We start from the raw sequence: 20584 nt of genomic DNA, 5'->3' as shown, positions 1-20584 counted from the left end.
TCTTGTTGTTCCAACCCCGTAAGACCTTCGTTCATCTTCGGGAACACAAATTAAGATATTTTTGATGAAATCTGAGTGCTGGATCACTCCTCCATAGGCTTCTAAGTGATTGAAACTTGCTGGCCCAGAAAAGTTATTAAAGAGATCGTTAATATAGTCCAAGTGACTCCAGTGGCTCAATCTTAAGTATATAAAGCGACGAGAATACTTTTTGTGCGCAAAAACAAACAAAAATAACGACTTTATTCCACTATTCATTCTCTGGGCCTCGTAGTGTTTTTGCGTAGTGTGTCTGTGTTGCACGTCATCACGTATCACACACATGACAAGCGTCGACCAATAGTGAGCCTACGTGGTGACGTGCAACACAGACGCGCTACGCAAAAACACTACGTAAACTAACTCGAGGCTCAGAGAGAAGGAAATTAATATTAGAATAAAGTCGTTATTTTTGTTTGATTTTGCGCACAAAAAGTATTCTCATCTTATAAACTTAAGATTGAGCCACTGGAGTCACTTGGACTATATTAACGATCTCTTTAATAACTTTTCCGGGCCAGCAAGTTTCAATCACTTAGAAGCCTATGGAGTTGTGAGACATAGCTCAGATTTCATCAAAAATATCTTAATTTGTGTTCCGAAGATGAACAAAGGTCTTACGGGGTTGGAACAACATGAGGGTGAGTAATTACTGACAGAATTTTCATTTTTGGGTGAACTAACCCTTTAAGTAAGGCAGATCAATAATATTGTTGAATATTAAATGTCCCCAACTGAGCAAGCCAAAAGCCAAGGCAACAGTGGCAAGGAACCAAAACTCCGTCAGGTGACAGGATGGATAAAAAAACCTTGGGAGAAATCAGGCTGTCAGGGGCCAGTTCATCCTCAGGGATGAAGTGCCAGCCTCCACCAGGGATCCGGAACACCATTGTTATGAAGGGGTGCAACTGGTCTGCAATAATGTTTAGGTACAGTAGGTAGCACGTGTCAAATTTGCGTCCACATGAATGGCCAGACACAGGGTTTCCCAGCAGAACATTGCTCAGAGCATCACACTCCCTCCACCGGCTCATTGTCCCAAAGTGCATCCTGGTGCCATCACTTCCCCAGGTAAACAGCAAACACGTATACTGCCGTCGACGTGAGGTAAAAGAAAAAGGGACTCATCGTAGAGTCCTGCTCGGGTCCTGTTTGGTAAACTTGCACCCGTCCCACACCCACAGTACTTAACAGAACACCGACCCGTTATCCAACAGCAGCACTGATTTAATTCCGCACCCGACTCGACCTGTTTGACATAAAGACCGCGGCCCGTACTGCATCCGCATTAAATCTACATCAGGTAGACAAAAATGATTTATTTAACACAAGCAATCAAACCAACATTATGCATTCTGAGTTGATGCATTTATGAAAAAACAAGGCCAACATGGTAATAATTAAAAAGGAAAAAAAGATGAAACCTTGCATCCGTCGTGTAAATAATACAAAACTTTTGCCTGCATCTTGTGAACAATCTGCCCATATAGGCTAATTTGAACAAATGTCCATAAATCACACACGCTTAGATGTCTCTATAAATTAAAAGAACATATAACGAAACATGAGCCCTTACTGTCATATAGGGTAAACGTACCTATTAAGCTCACCAAAATCTACATTGAGACATTTTTAGTGCACAAGATATTGGTTTTAGTACAAGAAGTTATTTTAAAATAAAATATTAATCTCTCACACTATAATATTTCATTTTATTTTAAATGACAAAAGTATTTCAATTAAGATGTACATCATTAAATATAAAAAGTCTGGCTGTGCTTAATGGGTACGTTTTGTACCCTTTAAGCACACCCCTGTTCCCAATAAGCTCACAACAAGTTTTATTAAAAATTCTTGTTTATTTTAAACAACCTTTTTAAGGAATAATTGAAAAAAGTTTTATTTGAAGGTACAGAGTCAATCACAAAAAAACAGAACACTAAAATCAAGCAACAAGGCATTCAATTTGATCAGGTAGCCTATCCTATTCATAGTGACGTGTCATTCAAACTCATTGCAACATCTAGACTAGTCCACGTTCAGCTATGTAACCCATATTGAAAAATCAAATAACAAAACAAACCAATGTGCTCCTTAAAGGGATACTCCACTTTTTTTGGAAATAGGCTCATTTTACAACTCCCCCAGAGTTAAACAGTTGAGTTTTACCGTTTTCGAATCCATTCAGCCGATCTCCGGGTCTGGCGGTACCACTTTTAGCATAGCTTAGCATAATGAATTGAACCGGACAAGACCATTAGCATCTCTCTCAAAAAAATGACCAAAGAGTTTCGATATTTTTCCTATTTAAAACTCGACTCTTCTGTAGTTACATCGTGTAATAAGACCGACGGAAAATGTAAAGTTTAAATTTTCTAGGCTGATATGGCTAGGAACTATACTCTCAAAATCGCACCTTTTCATTTTCCGTCCGTCTTAGTACACGATGTAACTACAGAAGAGTCAAGTTTTAAATAGGAAAAATATCGAAACTCTTTGGTCATTTTTTTGAGAGAGATGCTAATGGTCTTGTCCTGTTCAATTCATTATGCTAAGCTATGCTAAAAGTGGTACCGCCAGACCCGGAGATCGGCTGAATGGATTCGAAAACGGTAAAACTCAACTATTTAACTCTGGGGGAGTTGTAAAATGAGCTTATTTCCAAAAAAAGTGGAGTATCCCTTTAACTCTCTGGGTCAGAGCTTTCCTGTCTACTCCAAACTTCTTGGACAGATACGACAGGTTTCTGATGGCTCCTTCTTTGTATGACATGCCTCTTTCATCTTTGGGCATACACTATAGTTTCGTCTAGCTTTTGTCATCTTAAGACTGTGAAAATAAGTTTATTAATCATTTTTTTGAAGATTAACAGTGACAACCATCAGTTAATATTTAAATTCTGATTATTAAGTATTTACATAGACGTTTAATGTGGGTGAGCTTAAAGGGAGCACACACTGTGCTTAATTGGAGCAAAAACATTTTTTAATTAATAAATATTAAATTAAAATTTAAAGGAAAATATTTAGCTAAATTAATAATCTAGGTAATGTATTAAGTTTATACCAATTTTAATATGAACAACTATTATAGACAATATCTATGAAATTATGCTTTTTCTAATTGATGTCACACTGAAGCTGTGTGATTGTCATAGTAGTGCACCCTTTAAGCTCACCTAACAATAATATGAATTCTTTAAAAATTACAGCAGTTTAAAACCACAGACTATCAATAAAATGTAAAATTATAATATTATGGATTTAAAAGTACAAGCCATTAATTCCTGTGAAGTAATATATTAATGTAGCACACAATCTTATACAGCTAGTAAGCTAGCTATGTTCATAGCATCTGGGCTATGTTGCTAAAACTATCTTTTAGATCTAACTGTAATTATTTCCCACATCCAGGTTCCAGGTTATAATATTTAAAAGTCTAAACATTAATCTCTTAATTTTGCAATAAGAAGATGTACTTCTTCAAAATAAAGGCTTAAACATATAAAAAATGCACATCTGAGGGGCTCCTCTTCTGGTGAAAGTTTTCAGACAGCTTTGAAAATAGCCGCCAGACAGTGTGAACACATGGACACACATATCTCAGTGTGCAATGGTCTGATTGGTTTAAAATTACAGGAGGTATATAGTAACAAACACATCAATTGGTTAATACATCAAATAGGATAATACATTGCTGTTTCTTTTTATAATCTGAGCTCCAAGATGGTAGTGTGCTTAATGGGTACTTGAGCTTAATAGGTACGTTTACCCTAATATTTGGGATATTTTAGCATATTCACTCTGCATGCAAATGCAGTTGTCTCTCCTGAAACTCTGCAGTGTATATGTGGCCGTTGATCCTCTTAGCAGCATGAAAGATAAAACTTTTATTCAAATTGTGAATAGATTATATATTGAAAGCGAGGAAAGAGCGCTCCCTTAATGACTGAAGCTGTCAATCACTGTATGCAAATGCTGTGCTCAATGCTGCAAGTCGCGTTGTAATTAGAAACCTTTGACGTTCTTTAGACTGTAGAACGTGAACGCAAATAAGCACGGGACCGGTTGAAAGCAGCTGGCTATCAGTGGGTACCGAATTGAGTCGAAATAGAAATAGTCTTTGCTATTGGACCCGCAGTCCGCCCATGCCTATTAATTCCAGACCTGCACCTGCACCGCAAATGACCACGTAAATATTATTCCACCCATCACATCAAATATTAGCGTTGCGCGTGTAGGACCAGGCAACCTTCTTCCTCTGCTGCAAGGTCCAGTTCTGACGCTTGCGTGCCCATTGCAGATGCTTTCTGATTGTTTACCATCTGATCTAACCAGGCAGTAATATGTGGCCTTGTCAGAAGATGATCAATGATATTCGCTTAACCTGTGACTGGTCATAATATTTTGGCTCATATATATATATATATATATATATATATATATACACACTCACCTAAAGGATTATTAGGAACACCATACTAATAGGTGCTGAAAGCATTCTTTAGAAATGTTGGCCCATATTGATAGGATAGCATCTTGCAGTTGATGGAGATTTGTGGGATGCACATCCAGGGCACGAAGCTCCCGTTCCACCACATCCCAAAGATGCTCTTTTGGGTTGAGATCTGGTGACTGTGGGGGCCATTTTAGTACAGTGAACTCATTGTCATGTTCAAGAAACCAATTTGAAATGATTCGAGCTTTGTGACATGGTGCATTATCCTGCTGGAAGTAGCCATCAGAGGATGGGTACATGGTGGTCATAAAGGGATGGACATGGTCAGAAACAATGCTCAGGTAGGCCGTGGCATTTAAACGATGCCCAATTGGCACTAAGGGGCCTAAAGTGTGCCAAGAAAACATCCCCCACACCATTACACCACCACCACCAGCCTGCACAGTGGTAACAAGGCATGATGGATCCATGTTCTCATTCTGTTTACGCCAAATTCTGACTCTACCATCTGAATGTCTCAACAGAAATCGAGACTCATCAGACCAGGCAACATTTTTCCAGTCTTCAGCTGTCCAATTTTGGTGAGCTTGTGCAAATTGTAGCCTTTTTCCTATTTGTAGTGGAGATGAGTGGTACCCGGTGGGGTCTTCTGCTGTTGTAGCCCATCCGCCTCAAGGTTGTGTGTGTTGTGGCTTCACAAATGCTTTGCTGCATACCTCGGTTGTAACGAGTGGTTATTTCAGTCAAAGTTGCTCTTCTATCAGCTTGAATCAGTCGGCCCATTCTCCTCTGACCTCTAGCATCAACAAGGCATTTTCGCCCACAGGACTGCCGCATACTGGATGTTTTTCCTTTTCACACCATTCTTTGTAAACCCTAGAAATGGTTGTGCGTGAAAATCCCAGTAACTGAGCAGATTGTGAAATACTCAGATCGGCCCGTCTGGCACCAACAACCATGCCACGCTCAAAGTTGCTTAAATCATCTTTCTTTCCCATTCTGACATTCAGTTTGGAGTTCAGGAGATTGTCTTGACCAGGACCACAGCCCTAAATGCATTGAAGCAACTGCCATGTGATTGGTTGATTAGATAATTGCATTAATGAGAAATTGAACAGGTGTTCCTAATAATCATTTAGGTGAGTGTGTATATATATATATATATATAATGTAGATTGTCAAACCACCTTGGATTTGTTTGCAGATGCCTTTTTAATATGTTTGATACTTCATTATCTAATGCAATTTATACATTAAGTATCAAAAACATCCACCTCATTTATTATAGTTTATTATGGTTATTTTTTTACAACTGAGAATCTTTACACATTGCAGGAACATTAAAACTGTGTGTCTCATATATGCCTATCACTTTGATTGACAGGTGTGTGCTGCACTAGCTTTAGCAATTTTGAGGAGGCCAGAAGGAGCTACGGAACGGACGAGGACATTCTGTTAATCTACAAAGATGATTGAGTCTTACCGCTTTTGAATGAACATGCATTTAACACACTTTTAGCATCCACTGTGGTTGACTGGGTAGCATTTTTGCCAAAAGGTAGCACGTACCAGTTCTGCTGGCCAATAGCGGCGGGTAGTATGTGTCACCTCTGGCTATGGTCCTCATAAGTTCTGTAGTGTCGCACAAAACATTACTATGGTGCTACATCGGCCACAGAATGAAATATTCACACAGAAAGGAAAGGGAGATGCTATGTATTTGTAACTCATCATTATTGTTATGTGGACTTATATTTTTATCTAGCACATTTGATTTATATAGTCTCTGCCACTGTAAGAGGTAGAGAAGGAGTGTATATAATGTTTTTCATTCATGTAAAGATGGAGATTTTGTGATTGTTCAGGGTAACCTTGCAAAATCATGGGGTTGTGATTATTATTATTGTTTTCATTTTTCCCTCTTGGAAGCCACTTAATTGAGCATACAGTGAACGGTTTTAATTATTGTAAAAGAGGGAAGCTGTTTTTAAAATCTCAGGTAAGATATGATAAATCCAGTATGCTAAATTATGTCCCACTGTCGGGAAAGAAACGTTTCAGGGGTGCAATACGTGTGGATTCATTTACTCCAGGGGTTTCCTCAAGAACAAAATCACCTGGACATCTGTCATAACCTCATGTAAAGTAGCAAGAGAGAGTTTGGCTGCTTTTGTGGGCGACTCTAAGCTGTGAACCATACAGTACATTTCAAAATCACTCAGCACTAGTACAGTATTAGACTCATTTCTGTATTAAAGACAATATTATGTTGTTAAATTCTCATTATTCTAATGTGTTGGTGTTATCAGAGAGAGAACAGGAACACTACGTTTGGAGTTTTACGTCAGTTGTTTTGTGGAATGGAGTCGTGCACCGTTTGAAATGGTCTGAACACAGTGTTGTGAATGCTTTGCTGTTTGCTTGTAAACACTACGCCTGCTCAGTGGTTCAGATGGTTCAATCAGGACAAAATGGAAGATGAATGAAATGCTTGCACTATGGTGTTCCACCAGCCATAATTCTGTTATTTAATCTTTGATCATTCATGTTAAAATATTATTTTTGTGATTTTTTTTTTTTTTTTTTAAAGACTGCATCAGGTGTCCGATTACATCAGCTTGTGCTTATTTTTAAAAGAACATAAGGAATGTTGATATGGCAAACTTTATTTTTATGAAATATATAGTTGCATTTAGGAAATGAATAAAAGTTGGATTTGTATTTTAATCAAACGCATCATTTCCATTATTGACCTTAAAAATGAACTGATAAATTATATAAATTAAGTTATTTTGTGAAATTCAAGTAGAGAGACAAGCACATATCCCTAATACATAATGTGGTTCTCCTGCATCTGCGGAGTTTGGCTTTCAGCAGAAGGCACAGTTCTTCTCACGGGCTTTTGGCACTCACTCCTTAACAACGTTGGGTTTGAAGTCATGCTGGACGGCTTTTTTCAGCTCCTCTGCGTACATTTCATATCTCCCAGTCATCTGTGGAGAGACTCATATGTGTGAATGGCACACGGACACTACTATAGACTGTCCTGTTTCATTATCTATAGGATATGACTTTTGTCAGAGAATAAACCTCTCTGATGGTGATCATGATGAGATATCTTCCTGAAAGAAATGTACTGTATTGATTCTTATCCCACCTTGAAGTTCCATTTGTCAGCAACTTGGCGATTTAGGTTCAAGTCCAGCTCTGTCACCAGGAGGCCATCGCGGGTTCTGGATAATCCTGGGGATCTGCTGCCATCAGGAGCAGCTACGTAGCTGGAGCCATAAAAGTGGCCGAAGTCACGGTGCGCTACGGATAAGGCAAATCAGAAATCAATCATATAATAAATGCAAGATTTTTTGGGGGCGATTTTAAAAGAAGTCACTTATGCTCACCAAGGCTACATTTATTTGATCAAAAACACTTAAAAAAAAGGAATATTGTGAAATATTATTACAATTTAAAATACCAGTTTTCTATTTTAATGTATGTTAAAATGTAATTTATTCCTGTGATGGCAAAGCTGAACTTTCAATATAGTCTTGAGTGTCACATGATCCTTCAGAAATCATTCTAATATGCGGATTTGCTGCTCAAGACACATTTCTTATTATTATCAATGTTGAAGACAGTTGCGCTTCTTACTATTTTTGTAGAAATGGATAAACTTTTTTTTTGTATTCTTTGATGAATAGAAAGTTCAAAAGAACAGCATTTAATTGAATTAGGAACATTTTTGCAATATTGTAAATGGCTTTGTCACTTTTGATTAATGTGTAATAAAAGTACTAATTTCTGAGGTTATATTACTGCCCCCAAACTTATGAATGGAAGCGTAAGTTTACGAACTACAAATCAACATTTGATCCCAAATGACCCCATTTTGGCATAGTTTTTTCTGTTTTAACATTTTGTCAGTCAATTTTTATGTTTATGTTTATTAGCTCAGCAACACATCAGTTTAAACTATTTTCTCATGTCCCAAATTTTGCTAACAGGGTTGCAAAACATGCAAACCTCAAAGAAAATTTATGAAAAATAACACAACAATACAATATCTAGTTTCATCTCCTGAGGCTGACATTCAACAAGGTTAAGCATCTCGTTTCACTGATCATGTTGGGAAAGAAAAAATAGTTAATTATTAAGTAGTTTTAGACTGTATTTTGTACCCCATTCATGGAAACCTGTCCTCGTATATGTTTGTGTGACCCTGGTCATGTTACATGTACATGCATGTAAAACAGCAGAGGGGGGTTTTGTGTTCGAGTGAAAGGCTTATGCAACAGTAATGAGGGCTGAAAGTGAGAACAGAGCCTGACAGACCAGAGCTTTAGGAACACGACACCTATGAACAAGGTCCCTTGTCCTCAGCCTGTCACCGACACAGATGCTACATTGACAGACAGATACGCAGATCCTTTATATGCTGACACACAGCAACACTAAGCTATGGGAAAGAGCCAGCTGTATACTGACAGGAAGTATCTTTAGACTTTTCACCCAAATTGAATTACTAGGGTGAGAGTGCCATCTATGAGTGACTTATGAGAAATGCACTTGCACTAAATGTCTTCATTACACCGCAACCATGCTATGTAAACACTATTGTTCAAAAAGTTTGGGGTCGGTAATGTTTTTGAAAGAAGTCTCTTATGCTCTCCACGGCTGCATTTATTTGATCAAAAATACAGTAAAAACTGTAATATTGAGAAAATGATTACAATTTAAATAATATATTTTAAAATGTAATTTATTCCTGTGATGGCAAAGCTGAATTTTCAGCATCATTACTCCAGTCTTCAGTGTCACATGATCCTTCAGAAATCATACTAATATGCTACTCAAGAAACATTTCTTCTTATTATCAATGTTGAAAACAGTTGTGCTGCTTAATATATGTTATGGAAACCAATTTTTTACAGGATTCTAAAAGATTTTAAGCACAAAATAAAAGAAACAAGCCCACATACGCAGATACATGCACATGCTCAAACTAAATGGATACCTTTCTTTCCATCTCCAGATGTGAACTCATTCTTGAAATACTCCTGGAAAAGAGAGATATACGTCAAGACTCGAAGGTTCAGGTCGCTTCTGCGCAGAAATCATCAGTAGAGGGCAGCAGAAAACGCATATCTGAACATCCAACGCTTTATGAGAGGCACTGCATAACAGTCTGTCCAAATAACTGCCATTTAAAACCAATTTAAAGATAATTGGTTTACTGTATCTAACTCTGAGAATAAAAGTCATCCCTCTAAGACATTATAACCGCTAACAGAGACCAGATTCTACAGAGCCACAGAAAAAAAGGCACCGCTCAACTTGTTTTTTCATCTGTGTAACGTTATTTGCAGTTTGGCTTATAATCCTGGATAAATTATTAGCATGTGCTTATCTAATCTTATTAGAATATATATAGTTTCCTTCAGCTGTGGTTGTGATATTATCACAGTATGCGCATAGTTAGGGTAAATAGGACATTTCCTGGCAATCTCTGTGTGTATTTTAGACTCAAAAACTCAAAAGCATTTTTAAGATTGTTTAAACAATTTTTGGCACAGTTAGAGGACAACAGGTGGCACATACCGTTCCCACCCGGTTGATGGCACAGGTGAAGCAGTGGTTTGCGATGGCTGCATTTCTGGCCTCAATCGACCACATTGGTTCACTGTAACACAAAACCTGCATCAGCATGAGGGAATACGGGCTCTGCGTCTTTCCCATGAGAAGACAGCGGTACAACACCATACCTGAGCAATCCAACTGTGGCCGAGGGGTTAAAGATGATCTCAGCCCCATGTATGCTGTACATTAACCAGTTGAGAGGGTGGTGTCGGCCGTAACAGATGTTAACAGCGATTTTTCCAAACTGTGTCTGGAATACAGAGTGGCCGGTGTTGCCTTCCATGTAATATGTCGACTAGAGGAGGAATGAAAAAGAGTCCGTTTAAAAGATGATTTAGGGAAATGCAACATCAGTACCATACAGAAAATCAGCACTTCAGTTCATACATTAGAATCAGTAGGCTATAATACACTCGTTAATATTTCTTTAACCCTTTGATGCATTCAAATCGGCATGAAACTGAAGTTGCGATAGTCTTTTCTTCCCTGTGTGACTGTACATTCAAGTGAAACGGCTTCTCGAACAGGAAAAAATGTAGGACTGGATTTGATTTTGTCCATCGGAAACTGATTGGATTGTTGGATTGCTATATGGCAAGCCGCTTTAGCTTAAATTGTACCCAGCTTTACTCGTCGTAATTGCATTTTTACAAGTAAGAATTCAATTTGAGAGCTCTACAATTCAATTCTTACTAGTAGCAATTCCAATTAGAGAGCTCTCTAATTCAATTATTACTAGTAAGAATTACAATTACAAAGCTCTCTAATTCAATTCTTACTAGTAACAATTCCAATTAGAGAGCTCTCTTATTCAGTTCTTACTAGTAACAATTCCAATTAGAGAGCTCTACAAATGAATTTTTACTAGTCATATGTCTCCATTGACTTCCATTCATTTTTAATTATGGAGCTCTACAACTGAATTGTTACTAGTAAGAATTCCAATTAGAGAGTTCTACAATTCAATTACAGAGCTCTGCAATTATACATATCTTTAATTAGTTTTTTTTACTAGTAAAAGTTCAATTAAAGAGCTCTGTAATTGCATTCTTACTAGTAATAATTTAATTAGAGAGCTCTCTAATTGTAATTGTTACTAGTAATAATTGAATTGTAGAACTCTCTAATTGTAATTCTTACTAGCAACAATTCAGTTGTAGAGCTCCATAATTAAAAATGAATGGAAGTCAATGGAGACATATGACTAGTAAAAATTCATTTGTAGAGCTCTCTAATGGGAATTGTTACTAGTAAGAATTGAATTGTAGAGCTCTGTAAATGTAATTCTTACTAGTAATAACTGAATTAGAGAGCTCTCTAATTGTAATTGCTACTAGTAAGAATTGAATTGTAGAGCTCTCAAACTGAATTCTTACTAGTAAAAATGCAATTACGACGAGTAAAGCTGGGTACAATTTAAGCTAAAATGGCTTGCCATATTGCTATTGCTTTGAAAATATGCATATTAAGACGCAGCCACTGCCTTTATGAATAAAGTAGCCAACAGATTTGTTCAAAAATCAATACTACTGTGCATTTCTTGGAGACACACAGTTGATTCTCTTGTGAATTTGTTTCATTATTTTTGATGGCGGAGTAAAATGCATAAATGAACTTTAAATATTATGTCTGAAAACAGTAAATTACTCATTATTGCGTCTTGTTTATTAAACTGTTGTATAAAAGCAATATCAGCAAGAATATCTACAGCATTCAGAAATCATCTTTTGTAATAAAATTGCTAATGCAAAGCCATTATGATATAGGTTTAGACCATCATTTCGACAAAATATATTTTTTTGTTACCGGCAGGACATTCTTTCAAATATTTGAACTAGTCCGACCAGATATGATGTATTCTGATCAATACTATTTAGTGCAAGGGAGAATTACCAATATTTTTCTACTAAACGTTAATCTCTGAGCGACTGCCACTAGGGGGCCAATGCAGCCATTTATTGTATGCAAATGTCAGAAATAGGAGGCTATAGATTACCACAAAATAATGCACAATTTATTTATTTTTTCATTGACAGCATGCGTTTGGACGTGTAAAATCCAGCAACTACTGTATGTAAAGATAGCATGAAAGATAATCTTATGTTTTAACAGTATTGACAGTGCATGTGATATCTGTACGCCCGCTTCTGAAAAGGACATAGCTCACCAAAATATACCTTATGTTGTATTTTGAATTGTGGCCACCGTTTGTGATGCAAGCATAAATTCATGCAGGTGATGCAGCATGAATTTATGCTTGCATCACCTGCATGAATTTATGCTGAATTTATACAAAGTAAAATTCATGCAGGCTTAAGCTGGACTTAACTAGAGTTCAATGTAAAAATGTATATATGATCAGTAAGTTATCACAACATATGTTTTTACATTGCTTTAACTCATCAAAATAAGTAAAGGAATTTTTTTAACTTTTATATTATACTAATTTTTTAAGTCAGTTTAATGTATTTTACGTTGATATGGCTTAAACATCCAAGTTGATTGTACTTAAAAAATTAAGGCAGCATTTTTTTTAACAGTGTTTATGTGTAAACCTTTTAAACATATCTGATGCTAATCAGCATGCCATCAAAGTCCTCCTTTATTTTACTGAAAACAACAGAATAGAGCCGTCTCTGCCATCTGGTTTCTGCAGTTACACTTGTGTTCCAGGAAAAGAAAGTGGGCACATTTCCTGTATTGAGCATTATCACAGTGTGGAATGGATCAAAAGAACAACTGATAAACAGCACAGCAAGGGAGAAATCAACCACTTAAAGTGCCACGGATCATGTAGTGCAGATACACACGCACACACACTCGTTTAACCTGGAGGTGAAAAATGACACCCAGCATGCTGGAACAAATCTCTGAAAAGAAGAATTTCTAAAGTGGCTGTACTGGACAACTTTTCAGGTGTCCAATATGATTTAGACATACAGTACCCACGCAGCAGCACAAAATACTGATAAATATGTACAGTAAAGGTCCGAAAATCAGAGTTTTTTTTAATCACTTAAAACTGGAAATAAAAAGAAAGCATGGGATTTCAAAAACATTAACATAAAACGAATAAGAGATTCTGTACTATTTCTGTCACTATTCAAATAAGTAATTTTGTGACAGCTTTGTACAGATGAACAGATGTCCTTTCTATTGAATCTCAAGATGCTCTTTGGATCATTCTCGAGAATGTTGGAGAACATGGTCTTATTCAACAAGAATTCATGCAGCTCGAGTGCCGCTGTCACTAATATACATTCTGACATTTTCCTTTTAATATAATATGTTTTAATACAATAACAATGCAATAATGTTTTTTTTAATAAATAAAAAAAATGCAAAAATGCATTTTCACTAATGATCTCAGACTTTTGGACCGCAGTGTATTAAAATTTAATTTATAGCTTACTTAACTCATGTTAGCTTAATGTAAATAGGGGATGAGTGATGACAATCTATTGATGTAAATATAGAGTGTCACTGTAGCTGTGTTGTGTCACACTGACAGTCGTTTGGCTGTTATGCAGAGGGTGACACCGACCTCGTTGAAGTCTCCCACACGTGGAATGTGATTCTTCCGTGATTTGCCCAGAACATGGCCATTATTGGACACCACCACTGCCGTGTTCCACAATGTTCCACCGTGGATCTCATCTCTCTCCAAAATGGGAGACACCACCACCAAGTTGTATTTTTTGGCCAGCTAGAAAAAAATAAAAAATCAAGCACAAATAGTTTCAGCATTAGCAGGAATGGCTGCTGAAAGCGGGACATAGCAGGGTGGTCGCACTACATGACATTTTTTCCACATTAAATCACTTTGTCTCGTCATAAAAATGCCAAATTCATCTCTGTGATAAGTTTTTTTGGTTTTATGTATTTTTATTCTGCATGTTTCTGCATGTTAGTCACAACACATGACTGATTTGGGTGACAATGGTTTTTCAAATACTAATAAGCAGTGTGGCAGTCTTTTTAAACATTAATAAAATGTTAATTTCATATTTTAGTATAAACATTTAATATTAGCGCTTTGGGTATAGGAAAAGTGCAATATAAATAAAATGTATTATTATACTTTTATAATAGTTTAATATAGTTTTCTTTCCAAGAATTTCATTATTTTAATAAGGCTTCAATATAATATCAGGGTAGTTGTATCACCCTGACTATTTTATGCTGACAAAAAAAAAAAAAATAGGGAAATTAAAAACATACTCATCATAGGGTAGAACAGTTTTATTTTAGTATTATTGTTAATTTCATATTAATTAAATTAATTTAATTACTCATTGTAGAAGAGGTATATTCAAGTCATTTTAATGAAAAAAAAAATATATATTTTTGAAGAAGTTAATAAACATGGACAAAAATATTCTTAATTTTTGCCATAATCTCTAGTGATCTTGAAGAACCTGCATGTTGAAAAAATGCAATTGAACAATATTAACAGGAAAGTGTACAAAAAAAAACCCATACTAACACAGCACTGATTGATGCTAGAAATGTCATATTAGGACATATTTGCAAAAGGATAGATGCGGATCCTCTGTAAACAGCCAAAGGCCACGTAATTCCTCAGAGCTCAGTGTCAGAAGATTCCAGAGTTACGTGCTGCAGTGCTCATCGTCTGTGGCTCTCGCCGTGGTCAGAACGTCCCCGTCCCCTCTGTGGGCTTAACCTCCTGCTACTTCCATTAACAAATCAGCAGCCTCAAAGCAGCTGCACAGCACCGCACCGCACCAGTTAAAACAAACATGCGCTATATCAAAACTAACTCCCTTCGCAATAGGCACAAGGGAATAAAACAATTCGGTCCATGCTAATAGAAATACAGCCTCGTCTTGAGTTTCAGGAGTGAACAAATAATTAATTTGGGGACTGAGGTTAAATATTTGAGTGTATAACTAAAGATCAAGATGATGCTTGATAGCAAAGGATGAGTGTAACGTTTATGAAGACATCCATTTATTCAATTCTTACCTGAATACAAAAGCGCGTGGTGAGCCCGTCCTCGGCCGATTCGGCAAACTCTGTCCAGGGCTCCCTCTCTCGTGTGCAAAACGCAAAAGGCATTGCTAAGGGCGGAGGAGATGAGAGGAGACAGGAGAGAAAATTATGCTTATTTTAATTTTTTTTCCTAAAAGATTTCATTAGAACTGATTTTTATTTATGAGAGTTTTAATCTGTTGAAATTGATTCTCCTTGGTGTCCAATAAAATGTTGTTTTTCTTGCTAAGAGGGAGGATGAGAAGTAAAGTGGAAAGGTTTATGGTCTTGTTTTTCATTAGCAGTTGTTGTTTTGTTTAGAGCACGACGAAATGATTATTGTTTACATGGCATTTTTTAATGACTACTAACAAAGCAAACATGCCTCATAGATTTGCATGGAAACACAGGAAATCAGAGCCAAGAGGTCAAAGGTTTACATGGGGTGGTGGTTAAGGGGGTTCAAACCTGGGCAACAGGGCCTATTTGGACCCAAAGGGACTGAATGACCTTTGGGATGCCTAGAGAGTTTATCATTGGAGCATGAGACTCCTTTTCATCAGGAAGCATCCCTACAGCACGCCACGGCCAACACAAACAGACAAACTGTGAGCGCAGCTTAAACTTCGTCACTACGGCCCTGCTGCGCTCCGCTGATGTAAACCAGATTCTGCTGATGTCTTCACGGGCATCTTACATCACTGAAGGTCAAGAAGCCTTCCCATCCTATACGCTCTGTTCATAAATAAGCACATTCATTTCCTTGAGGACAACAGGAAATGGTTTATAGATACCCATAAAATTAAAACAAGTAATATTTCTGACTGAATATGGGTAGTTAGTCATGTGTCGAACAGTGTCTTGCAGTGACATGCTATATTTAATTTAAAATTATTTGTAAAATAGTTTTAAATTCATTTATAATTATCACACATGTAGATTTGACATGAATGATGTTTTAAAATCATTTTTGTCAACTATGAATGTGTTTCATACGGAAGAGGATTAGGGCCAGGCAATAATAAAAAAAATAAAACCATCTCGAGATTAAAGTCATTATAATGCGAGATTAAACTCGTTAAATTTCGAGAAAAAAAGTCGAAATACAATCTTGAGAATAAACTCATTAAATATTGAGAATAAAGTCGTTGTGTTTCGAGAAAAAACTCGTTAAATTTCGAGAAAAAAGTCGAAATACAATCTTGAGAATAAACTCATTAAATTTCGAGAATAAAGTCGTTGTGTTTCGAGAAAAAACTCGTTAAATTTCGAGAAAAAAGTCGAAGTAATTGTGAGAATAAACTCGTTAAATGTCGAGAATAAAGTCGTTGTGTTTCGAGAAAAAAAGTCGAAATGAAATGTAACGTTAGAGAATAACGCATTTGATCAGTGTTCATTGCATAACCTGATAGAGGACATGGCAGAGTTAGATCACTTAGACAATCTATATTTTTGACTTTCTTTCAGTAACAAAGAATAGAACATTAGGTCTAGGTCGGCTAGGTGTTTTTAGAAGAAAAAATCAGTCCAATTTGCGCGATGTACTCGCTTTTGTCCAACATGAAATTCATGGAGGTTTCATGGTTTCCCAGGATACCATAAGACGCATTATTAAACTTGTTGATCCTCAAGGTGTGGAATTTCGACGAAGGAGACGCTTGAGAAGACGCCACTTTCGCTGGCCCAAATACATTCTGGCATATGGACAGCCATGATAAATTAAAACCGTACGGCATTGCCATTAATGGCTGTATAGATGGTTACAGTCGTTACATTCTGTGGATGGAGGCGTACACAACCAACAACGATTAATAATGTGTCTTATGGTATCCTGGGAAACCACCGAACCTCGATGAGGTTGATATCGAGGCTATGCAATGAACACTGATCGAATGCGTTATTCTGTACATTTCATTTCGACTTTTTTTCTCGAAACACAACGACTTTATTCTCGAAATTTAATGAGTTTATTCTCAAGATTGTATTTCGACTTTTTTTCTCGAAATTTAACGAGTTTTTTCTCGCAACACAACGACTTTATTCTCGATATTTAATGAGTTTATTCTCGAGATTGTTTTTCGACTTTTTTTCTCGAAATTTAACGAGTTTTTTCTCGCAACACAACGACTTTATTCTCGATATTTAATGAGTTTATTCTCAAGATTGTATTTCGACTTTTTTTCTCGAAATTTAACGAGTTTAATCTCGCATTATAATGACTTTAATCTCGAGATGGTTTTATTTTTTTATTATTGCCTGGCCCTAATCCTCTTCCGTAGTTTCAGCATGTTTTTTAAATTACTGCTGATTATTTTTTTTAAAGAAGTGTATAATAAATATTTAAAAAGTTATTTAAGAAAGAAATATGCCATGAATTTCATAAGACACCCGAGAGCTGTGTATATTCCAGCTGCATCTTCGAAACAGTCGTGGATTCTGCAGAAAGGGAGCCAGTTGTCTGTGTGTATGTGTGTTTGTGCGCGTGTGTTTGTGTACTCACTCCAGGCTTCCTGGAAGCATACGATATTGACCCCACACATGGCCGCCACCTCTACCATCTCCCCCACACGCTTATGCAAAGCTGTGATCTGTGAAAGCAAAAGGAGAATACAATTCAAATTCAAATTAATAATGATAAATAGATGAAACTTGTTTTAGCACTTGGCCATTATATGTAGTGTGTACCTCTTTCTCTCACCTGTTCAAGCACAGGAGCATCAGTGGGTAGGACTATCTTGTTCTGAATCAGTCCCACGCGGACAGTTCTGGGTGGTCTGAGCTGTTCTGGAGAAGCCTCAAACACATAACCCTTCAGATCAAAATCTTGCTCCGCTGCAGCTTCTATTGCACCCTGGGGAAGGCTGAGCTTCCTGAAATGCATTTATTGCTAAGCTGATTAACTGCTACACATTATGAAAATTTAAACAAATAGGGAAGATCGAGATTATTGTAGCCCAATGGCCAATAAATGCATGATACATTTTAAACAGGCCTCTCTCCTTCAAAATATGTTTTTCTTTTCAGTACGAATTAAATTGTTATGTAATGAATTGTTTTATTTGTAACAGCCTAATGTTCAAGTGTGCATCTTTTTTTCTTTAAAACGAAAAAAAAAAACCGTTAAGAGCAGTTTCACTTACAACTAGCGATATATAGTCAAATAAATCAGAGCATGTCAGTTTATATAAAATTCAACTCAATGACGTCATCGCTAAACCCAGAGACCCTTTTTTTGTGTCCAAAGTCCACCATGTATCATTTACCCAGTTTCAACCTTTACTTAATATCCAGTAACTAACCAATGACACTGAAAAACTTCTAGCACATATGGACAAATGTTGTGAGGTGCCTTCACGTGCTATGGTAATTATGGTAAATACCAAAAGCCGACATGGAAAATGCACATGAACACCCCCTCATGTGGTATTTTCCACTGGGCAGCTCGTAGAATATTTTGATGCACGAGTTGCCGAGATGAGATAACCTTTGACCTTTTCAAAATGGCGGAGAGCAACGCAAGAGTCGTGAATACTGTTAGCGGATAGTTTTTGTAGCCTATACAATGTTGTGTCATTAACGATTGTAATATAATGCGTTAACACTCAATTTTCAACTTCGCCGCAATTTCCTTGGTTCATATTTAATCATTTTATGTCATGTTTTTTTTTTTTTTTTATTATTAATTATGTTTTAATCATCAGAAAGCACCACATTTACTAGATTTAGTAGATACTCTACTGACACAGACGTTGCGGGTACTACATTACGACAACAAAAGCACTTGAACACAACACACTGGTAAATACCAGTTCACAAGTGGAAAATATCATCTTTTCCATAGCACGTGAAGGCAGCATCAATCCATTCAAATTAAAGTCAGCCGTCATCGCACGTCCCTCCATTCATAACTGAATTCTGGGCCGTGTAGTCTGCGTGCGTTTAGTAGTGAAAGTGCGGGTGACTCACTTCAGCTCTTTTCCGAACAGCAGTTTTCTGACGGTCCTGAGTTCTGCCTCAGGTACATGTGCCTCCAGAATCTTCTCTAGCGATTCAAAGTCATTTCCAGACATTTTGAGCTGTCGTCCTCGTGCTCAGTCTGCAGAGAGAGTGAATTCACCTCGATTTGCTTTACTGTTTAACTAGCCCATTTCCAGATCTTATGCAATCGGTTCACACGAGCAGAGGGTTCAAGTGATCCCATATGGTTTGTTGTTACGTTACACTCTTCATATTTTACCATGTCACGACAGACCAGTTTTCAGTCGTGTTACCTGTAGGCATTGTTTTCAAGCAATGTCTGCAGCTGTGCTGCTGACATGCTTAGGGGGAGAGGGGTAAGGTGAGCCAGTGGGTAAGTTGACACACTTTTATTAGGCTTAGGCTACCCTTTATCTTGGCAACCGCACACGTTTATTATCATGTGAACATATTGGTTTCACAGACAGGGCTTAAGACTAGTCCTAGACTAAAATATAAGTCTAAGCTGTTTCCACTGAAATAAACTTGCACTGACTGATCTTAAAAATATATCAGTGCCTTTTTAGTTTTACGATGCACATCGGTAATGTTTTTTTCTAAGCATGATTATAAAAATTACTTAAATGTCCCAATTGATCTATGGTCTAATCCTGGCTTAGTCTAAGCCCTGTCTTTGAAACCGGGCCATATTTTGTCATTTCTACCAGACTGTGAAAAGGAGTACATGGGAAGAGTGGAAGAAACCCGTTTACTTTAAAAACTGTTTTTGACCTTTCAAAGTAAAATTTTAGCATAACATAACGGTTGCATCAAAGCAAATTTGTCCAGGTCTAAAAAATATTTATGACCCTTATTGGTGATTTAGCAATGTATAAAATCATGCAAATTATTTAGCTACATATTAACCTGAATTGGTAAGCTAGCTATAGTTTTGTCCAAAATTGCAGCTACAGGGCAAAGTGAGCCAAATGATGTGGGGTAAATTGAGCCAGTGTTTTAACTTACCCCACCATAAGGCACTTTAGTTAAAGGATAATTCCGGTATTTAGCACTTTGAGTCTCTTTTCTGGTTTGTTTTGGATGAACTAGAGTGGTGGACAGAAATTTTGACGATGGGTCCTGTCTCGACTTTTTGACTCGTCTTTGATCGCTTCAGAGTGGCTGGCTACCGGCATGCACGAACATGTCCTTAAAACAACCCTTAATGTTCGTTTTCAAAACTGTGCAACTCACTGAGTGGTTATATTTCTAAAACAATATACTGTTTTAGAAATAGAAACAATTAAAGATATTGAAATTTTAACTTCATTTGGTTGGTTTTATGTTGTTTAAGTAAGCTTTAAGAAAGAAAGAAAAAAACTATTTGCAAAATAGTGAAATGTGAAATTATTCACATGCAGGTTTGATTCAGATTCAGATGGTGCAACTTAACCTCTGACTCTAATCAACTCACCCCGACCTGGATAAATTGAGCAACAGGAAC

At 36.9% G+C, this 20584-nt stretch overlaps 2 protein-coding genes across 2 annotated transcripts in view; one reads left to right on the top strand and one right to left on the bottom strand.

The window, feature by feature from the left end:
* gucd1 (guanylyl cyclase domain containing 1) overlaps nt 1-7600 on the top strand; it is a 10417-nt gene extending 2817 nt beyond the window's left edge. Inside the window, exon 6 of the mRNA XM_081349792.1 lies at nt 5882-7600. Within this exon, the coding sequence (XP_081205918.1) occupies nt 5882-5973 (92 nt within the window). The 3' untranslated portion in view covers nt 5974-7600. The remainder of the gene's footprint in view (nt 1-5881) is intronic.
* On the bottom strand, nt 7084-20584 carry upb1 (ureidopropionase, beta). Its single transcript, XM_081349790.1, has 10 exons — nt 19090-20584; nt 17822-17993; nt 17624-17711; nt 15118-15212; nt 13676-13837; nt 10257-10426; nt 10093-10174; nt 9509-9551; nt 7655-7809; nt 7084-7490 (listed from the first exon to the last, which is right to left on the bottom strand). The coding sequence occupies exons 1-10, from the start codon at nt 19191-19193 to the stop codon at nt 7407-7409; spliced, it is 1155 nt and encodes a 384-aa protein (XP_081205916.1). The 5' UTR covers nt 19194-20584; the 3' UTR covers nt 7084-7406.

This window comes from Scardinius erythrophthalmus (genome assembly GCF_964197995.2).
Source record: "Scardinius erythrophthalmus genome assembly, chromosome: 20".
NCBI classification, from domain to species: domain Eukaryota; kingdom Metazoa; phylum Chordata; class Actinopteri; order Cypriniformes; family Leuciscidae; genus Scardinius; species Scardinius erythrophthalmus.
Note: the sequence above shows the minus strand (reverse complement) of the source record. Positions and strands in the feature narration are given on the sequence as shown.